Source organism: Nematolebias whitei, chromosome 13, assembly GCF_014905685.2.
Source record: "Nematolebias whitei isolate Nwh7 chromosome 13, NemWhi1, whole genome shotgun sequence".
Taxonomy (NCBI): Eukaryota; Metazoa; Chordata; class Actinopteri; order Cyprinodontiformes; family Rivulidae; genus Nematolebias; species Nematolebias whitei.
In genome coordinates, this window is record NC_056510.1 from 4251788 (window position 1) to 4260104 (window position 8317).

Sequence of the window (8317 nt, forward strand, 5' to 3'; positions counted from 1 at the left end):
GGATGGATGGATGGATGGATGGATGGATGGATGGATGGATGGATGGAATTATAAACATGTAATTACTTCAGTGATGTTAAATAATGAGTATTATCTATGTGAACACAGAAGTAAAAGTAAACTTAAACAGATGTTGAAATAACGTGAATAAACACGGCGTGCACGCTTCTTGGCCACGTTTATGATTTTCTGTACTGAAACTAATGAAGTTGTGTTCCTGAGCTGCACTTCTGCTGTTTGTGTTTGATGCGTCTGCTTTAATGAGGCAGACGTCCCATTGTGAGCATGTTCGAACTATTCTGAGCCATGTTTTGACCTGTGATGTTTGCCGTGGATGACCAACACATTTACATAAACCTAGCCGTCTGCCGTTTTACTGCGTGCTGTCCTGCAGCTTCTTCTCACTTATCACCAATAATTCAGAGCTTTCTTTAACACAAGGAGCGTGTTTTCAACAATTAACACATCACATATTCACAGTTACACCGCCGCTTCAATCCTGCAGCCATTTTTTACTCGTATCACCTGCAGCCAGAGTTTGTTTAGACGCTGGAAAATCAGTCTAACATCAGGAACGCTTAAGATATTTGTGTAAACAGAACAAACATCACTTGCAGACATGGTCTAAAACATGAAAATGTCCAAATGTAGCTCAGATAAAGTCAAGTTTTATCTCTTATGTTTGCTAAATGTGTTTAAATGCATTTATAACAATGCATTTGTAACAGAATCAGAATTTATCGATACGTTTATTTGAAACGGTGCAAACTTTCAGCTGTTTAAACTCTGCACTAGTTTCTTCGCTGACAGAGATTCTGCGGTTTGGATGAACCAGCGCCACGCAGACTCTGGGACGTCATCCGTGATCAGTGATGCAACTGGAAGGCAATCATGTGGCGCTGAGCTCAGACTCCTCAACATGCCAGAGGTACTGGCTTAATCAGAAGCTTTTAGAAACACACACACACACACGTGCTGACAGATGACACAGTGTGTGTCCAACTGCAACTATTCCATTTAGTTCTCCTTCAAAATGGCAACAAACTACGTAGCTCTGTTTATCGTCATCAGCAGAGAAAACATCAAGTTACTGAGCTTTTATCATCTGTCCGTGGTTTTCCTGATGTGCTGAAGTTTTAGTTCCAACGTGAAGTCATTTCAAAAATCATCCTCTGGGTGGTTTCTAATCCACGAAACATTATTTAGATTAAATAATTATACAGTCAAGACGCCGCAGTCATAAAGATGTGAGAACAGAGGTGCTGGGTGACACGAGGTCAACAACGTGTTCCATACGGGACACAATTCTATTTGATTTCATTTCACTTATAAACATTTAAGATGATCAGTAGATTATTAGTTCTGAGAACAGATGTTATATGACATGCTTACATGAAAACACTCAAGGGATGTAAAGACACGAGATCGGTACAACGGTTTGTTCTGTTTTGACCGTCCAAGAAACAGAAACAGTAAAATAAAAATCTCCTTTCCTGCTGGGGAGGGTCTTCAAAGAAATAAGACCAACAAAACAAATAAAACTTAAAGCTACAGCGTTACAAAATTAACTAGAGAAATTGCATTTCCTGCAAAAGTGAAGGTGAATGATTATTGCACAATTTGCAGAAAAACAGCTGAAATTAGCAACAAAAATAAAATCTGAAATATAGTTAAAAATGGAAGAACAAGCCTAAATTGGTAGAAGAAAGCAGGAAGAAGACATTTGTTCAATTAGGTTTAAATAAGAAGAAATGAGCACAAAAATTTGAAAATTAGCTTAAAAAAAGTTGAAATTAGCAAAAAAAAATAGCTGAAAAGTAGCTGAAAAGACAGAAAGGAGCTTAAACTACTAGAAGGAAGTGGAGAGAGCACATCTTTGATGAATTAGGCTGAAAAAAGTTTAATTGCAAAAAAATGTGGAATTAGCTGAAAAAGCTAAAATTAGCAAGAAAGAGTTAAATAGTTGCTGAAATAATTGAAACTAGCTGAAATAAGCTGAAAGGACCATAACAAGCTGATATTAGCAGAAATAATTTAATTAGGCTAAAAGTAGCAGAAATTATCACAAAAAAATAGAATTTATTTGATAACAGCTGAAATTAGCTAAAAAAAAAAAAGCTAAAAAGGTAGAACAAGCTTTAATTAGCAGAAGAAAGCAGAAAGAACACATTTTCCCAATTAGGCTTAAAGAAACAAAAACGAGCACAAAGAAATTGAAATTATCTGAAAGAGCTGAAATTAACAACAAAAAACCCCTGAAAAGTAGCTAAAAAGCAGAAAGAAGCTTAAATTACCAGAAGGAAGTGGAGAAAGCACATTATTGTTGAATTAGGCTGAAAACAGTTTAAATGAGTATAAAAAATGTAGAATTAGCCAAAAAAAGAGCTAAAATTGACATAAAACAGCTAAATAGTAGCTGAAATAGCTGATTTTTTTTTGCTTAGATAAGCTGAAAGGAGCACCACAAGCTGAAATTATCAGAAGGAAGTTAGAAGAAGCACAAAAATATAGTTAGTAGAATGAATCAAAGGATCACAAAACAGCTGAAATCAGCTGAAAGTAGCTGAAAAAAGTTTAAACTTGCATAATGAAAGGTTGTAAACGGATCTAAAGATGTAAAATGAGCTCAATTCATTTTCTATGAGGAAAAAGAAAATGGCAGAAAAGGCTAAATATTTCAAAAAGCTAAAGTTGCACCAAAACCAAAGAGAAAATGATATTCTCCTGAACGAGCTGAACGTTTGGACTTATGATTTGTTGAAATGGCACAAAAATTGTGGAACAAGAAAGATGCTGAAAAACATACGGAAGAACGCGCCGACGTCTCTGAGGGATCATCTGAACGGTGAAGACGAGTGTTTTTCTGGACTGGAACTGAACGGGCAAGTCAACCTTAATGTTTGTGATGGAAGATATTCATAATAATATAAATTGAAACAGAAAAAATGACTCATGAAAAGCCTCTGAGCTACAAACACCCACTTTTAATTATTGGTTCATAATCATCAAGTCCTTCTCTGTCACCTTTGGATTACGTAACGACCTGAAGCACTTGAAGCACATGACACAGAAAGGATCTTTCTTTCAGAACAAAACGAACATGTGGTTGCTTTTATGGCGTGAGAGGGTTTCACGAGCTCAATAATGAAGGAAAGCAGAATCCTGTGAACTCTTCAGGTATTCATCCGGTAATCTTTAAACGAACCTGAGACACGAGAGACTTGTGAGAATAATAATAATTAAAATAAAACGTTCACAGTTTCTGAGAATGTGATGAAAGCGACAGAGAAAATGATATTCTGCTGCTCATTACGCTCCAAAAAAACTTAAGAATCCCAGAACACACATTTTCTAAACGGCTGATCAGAACTACGATCCCAGGTTTCATTTGGAGTGTTCAAACTGCAGCGGCTGTTTCATTTAAGGGACGTCGATCTCAAACCTTCGAACCAGACACATCAGTCTGACATATTGCAACTAATTAATGTTTCTGCACGGACACACATGCTTGTCCTGCTCAGCTGTTCATGGACTTTTTCCTGGTTGCGTTCCCACACCAGAACACCAGTTCACATCCTGAACCTGTCCGTACAGCTCATCAGCCCCATCAGCATCATAAAACAAAGATGTCTTCCACATTACTGGATTATAAAGCTGCTAACAAGGTCAAACGTGTTGGATAATCACTTATAAATTATTTTATTATAGTGTTAAACTGGATCGCCTTGCTAGGAGGATGTTTGTCTCAGTTGCTTATGATTTAAAAATAAAATGCACAGCATTTAATATCTAATAATAAACACTCAAAAGGACTAAAAGAACCAGAACAAAATACCAGACAAAGGTTAGCGCAGGGTGCAGCTGCCTCCATATTTAAATCAAATGTCACAAATCGAAGCTTCAAAGCTCGTACGCTCCAGAAAACACGACAAAGAGAACATGTTTGTGTGAACGCCCGTCAGCACGGTCAAAAGGTCCCGTCTGCAGATAAAACACCTCGCACAGCTACTGGAACAGGAAAAACATTTATTCTAATAAAGACAAAGACCACAGAACAATAAAGAAGAAAAATAACTAAACGCTTATTTAAAAGAAGACTGTCTGCCTACCTGTGTGAGAGACATGTTACGGAGGTCCAGTCTGAAAAGGTAGTTCCTGAAAGCAGATTAAAATAATGGAAGTTAATTTCTCTTAATGTGAAAACTGTTTAATTGGTCATCAGTGCTCAAAATGAAGTCTCTTGTTATCAGAAAGATCTATTATCTTACTGAAATGTGTGATTATTGATGTTTTTATAGCATCTTATGTGTTAAAACAAGGCAGAACTTGTGATTTCGGGTTTTGTTTCCGGTAGAAAAAGTAGTTTAGACGCACGCCGACAATTCCCAGCAGATCATATTGAACACAAGATGACGAGGTATCATTGGTCGAGAGCTGGTCACATGATGCAAGATAGGGACTCCTCATATGTCGGCGGTGGCGATTACGTCCGGGAGATGTGGCCAGTTCTGAAGGAAGGCGTGCGTTAATCGACGCTCAGCGCCATTACTGTAACCTCATGGCGGTGCCAGTATGATTTATGTGTTTTCTAAAGTAAACTTTCTGAGCTGAAATCAGTCGCCCCTCCAGAGCCTGCGTCAGACCATTTTAAAGTGGGCTTCTGCAGAAAAGACAACTAGTTGATATCTTACCTGTCGTAGATGGATTCAGTTCAGTTTATTTATGTACATAGCACCAAATCACAACAGAAGTTGTCTCAAAGCACTTTGAAAAAAAAACACATTTACATTTGTTTCAAAAAAGCCAATTAGTAAAAGTTATTCTTCTGAGGAAGCAGCAGATTGTGTTGAATCTTCACTTCGTCACAGACTCTGATCCTGAGCGAGCACAGAGGAGACAGTGGAAAGGAAAGACTCCCTTCAACAGGAAGAACCCTCCAGCAGAGCGAACATCTGCTTCGACCAAGACCTTTGAACATCATTTCTGAGAAATAAAGTTTAACTTTAACAACTTTGATGAGCTGATGGCTAGTCAGAGCAGAGCCAAAACGAAACAGGACTGCTATAATTAAAAAAAAAAAAAGTTGAGTCTTTGAAATTTCAAGATAGTTACGACAAATGATGTCATAGTCCTTTACATTGTTTTTATGTACAATTATTTACATCGAATTATTATTATTTGTTAGCACAACTAGCAGCAACTGTAGCACCCCCAATGCTACAAGAAAAAAAAACATTAAAAACTCAATTTATGAAGTTGATTATACATTTTTTGTTTGTTTGTTTGTTTGTTTGTTTGTTTGAATAAACTGCTCCCAAACTAGGACTGAAGTTGTTTAAGATGGAGGGTCTGCTCGGACAAGCCATACACGAGCAGGGAATATTTCAGAGTCCTAAAGAAACTTTGATCCTCAAAGAGTTTCTCTGATTCACGTAAACTTTATCATGCAAGCATCATTTTAGCATTACACGGGTGTTTAGCCAGAAAAATGATAAACATTCTGCTGGAGGTGCACTAGGCTGCACATGGACGGTTACAATGATCATATCTGTGCTCGCAGATAACCAGATAGTTCTGTGTAAATAACTACAGGGTCAAATTGACAGCAGCATAAAGATTTATACACGTTTATGTCCCTTTCATTGTAGTATTTGCTGCTTGTGTGTGGGTGGAGTCTGGGGTCCAGAGACTTTTAAACTAACTAGATGCCATTTCCTGCATTCTGGTGTATTTTAACGGGTTGTTAAACATCTACGTTTACCTACACATGTAAACACTTGATTCAGTAACTACTTTAGAGAGTATAACTCCAGCAGTTTGCTGACTTATGCCCCCCCCCGTTGACAACTGCCGACACTAACGTAGCATTAACCTAACGTGTGCAAGTGCAATACAGACGCGCTAGCTAAAATGCTACAGACGTAGCGCTCTGCTTCTCTCACGCACCCCAACGCCCCCACCTTGGTCAACAACTGCCAGCATTAACGTTAACGCTACGCTAGCGGGCAACACAGATGTGTCCCCCCCGCCCCGCCCCGTCAACAAAGCATCCCCTCAGAGATGAGCACGGTGCCAAGGCAGATGACGGAGGGGAAGCACTGCATGTGGAGTTGTTGTAGGTAACCAGGAAAACCTGGAGTGGACTTTTAGTGGTTTGAGTCTTCTCCTATTGATCAAGTGGAATGGATTTGTTCACAAAGAAACAGCGCTGGGTGAACTAATATTTCATGTTAAGTGTGTGTGTGTGTGGGGGGGGGGAGATGCGGGGGGGGGCACGCCCCTTCACATATAATTGTTGTGACGCCTACATTCACAACTTTTACAGAACTTGCCACTGCAAAAATGTCAGAAATGTCCAGTTAAATCGTTTTAGCTGGGTATAGTTGGGTGTTTTTATACATCTGTGCGTCATAATTTAAACGTGTAATGTAACAAAGCTAAACCAGGCCGGGTTGAACAAACTATGGCAGCATGTTGCATTTCTTTTAAATTCATCCCTCCTGCCAAACCCAAAGCTTAAGTTGTCCCGGCGAGGCTTCGGCCGAGTACTTTAAGCGTCATTATCCCAAAACTGCACGGGGATGAGTGAGTCAGAAAGGGCATCACGTTCTCAGTAATGTGCTCTGTGGGGTGAAAAGCTGAGTGGATTTACAGTTTCTTACCTGGCACCCACAATAAGCTCATTCCTGGTCAGGTCAAGGGTGAGCTGGGAGAAGTCTCTCACACCAGGGTGGGAGAAAGTGGAAATCCACGGGCTGAGCGCTGAGAAAAGGAAACACGGAGAGGTTATCATGGCGTGTCACGGGAGCTGTGAAGTTTTACTTCACACTTCAGCTTGTTTTAAAAGCTTATTTTATGCACAAGTGGGTGCATGATTATTTTAATGAGGTTGATTGATTATAAGAAAATCAATAGCACGTGTTTGGAGCAAAGGGCTGAATCTCTCCAAGCCTCATTTAGTTTTCGTTGGACGGAGAAAAGCTTTTAGTTTTGGATCGTCACCACCGTCCTCTGGGAACTTTCCTTTTGTGCTGAACAGGTTGTTTATTTAAAAGATTGACTAGTACAGTGAAAGGTTGTTAAAAAAAAAAAGGTGCATTTACGAGTGAAAGCAGAAACCTTCGGTGTCGTGGTGTCCCTGACAGAAGAGGACAAAGCGGTCCGGGTCGCATGAGGGCCAACGGTCCTCGTACGAGCAGACGTCTGCACAAACAGCTCTGTGTGGAGCACTAAGCTGCAGCCTCGGCGCTGTGTGACACCGGCATTTACAAATCTAAATTTCAAAGCAGCGCAGCGGAGGACCGACCTGGTGGGGCTTTTAATGTCACACTGAACATCGCAGGAAAAGAGCACCTTCTCCTCGATCTTTGTGCGATTCTTCCTGCAAATCTATCAACGGATTTGACGTGGGGGGTTGCGCGTAAACGGATTTGCCACATTTCATGCTGTACACACGATCACGGTCGTTGGAAGAGATGAAAATATATTTGTAACAGCTTGAATGTCTGTGTTACACTGACTTTAGAAGTAATTCATCTTTTTCAGCAACATTATTTTTGAACTTGAGTGAGACTGAGATGAATTAAACACCATTACAGAAAAAACAAAAGTCAAAACAATAAACAATAAAAAAAGTAAAGTTAAAGTAAAGTATGTCAGCACTTATGCAGGAAAGTTCTACAAACTGACAAACCAAATCAGTATGTCAGGAACAGAGTTTCCCCAAAGCTAAAACCAACACTAATATTATAAATATATTATTATAAATATTAATAAAACATCAACACGTCTCCAAGTTTTATCACGTTTTTAGACTGAATCAACACGAAGGGCGTTCATAAATTCAAAGATCTCAATCGGACTCCGCAGCTCTCACACCTAAATTTACACGTTATTCTATTCATTCAAGTGGGTAATCGTTATTTTTAAGTTAGCGAAGTTTAGCTGTGGCAGCCTTCTGGAAAGTGTTCGGCTCAGAATGTTCTTCAGTTAAAGAAATGCATCTCGTCATTACTTTCTGACAGTTTTATTTTGTTTTAATTTCACAATCTATTCTGTTAACAGTCAAACAAGTGAACACACAAACACTGACGCTCATATATGGAGGGTGAACAAATTAAATAAATAAATACATCATGAAATAAATAAATGTCCCATGAATGATGTAAATGGACCAACAAAGTCTCAGTAAATAAACATATCATTTAATGATTTAATACATCATTAAATATACCATTAAATTATGAAATACACAAATAATTAAATAAATGTTAAATAAATACATAAATAAATAAATGTAGATGTCCAATTAAATAAA

At 38.7% G+C, this 8317-nt stretch overlaps 1 protein-coding gene across 1 annotated transcript in view; it reads right to left on the reverse strand.

Moving 5' to 3' along the window:
• The window catches only part of sema5ba (sema domain, seven thrombospondin repeats (type 1 and type 1-like), transmembrane domain (TM) and short cytoplasmic domain, (semaphorin) 5Ba), a 141924-nt gene that overhangs the window by 115372 nt on the left and 18235 nt on the right, over positions 1–8317 (reverse strand). Inside the window, exons 2-3 of the mRNA XM_037686244.1 lie at positions 6663–6762; positions 4110–4155 (exon numbers count right to left, since the gene is read on the reverse strand). Of these exons, the coding sequence (XP_037542172.1) occupies positions 4110–4155; positions 6663–6762 (146 nt within the window). The remainder of the gene's footprint in view (positions 1–4109; positions 4156–6662; positions 6763–8317) is intronic.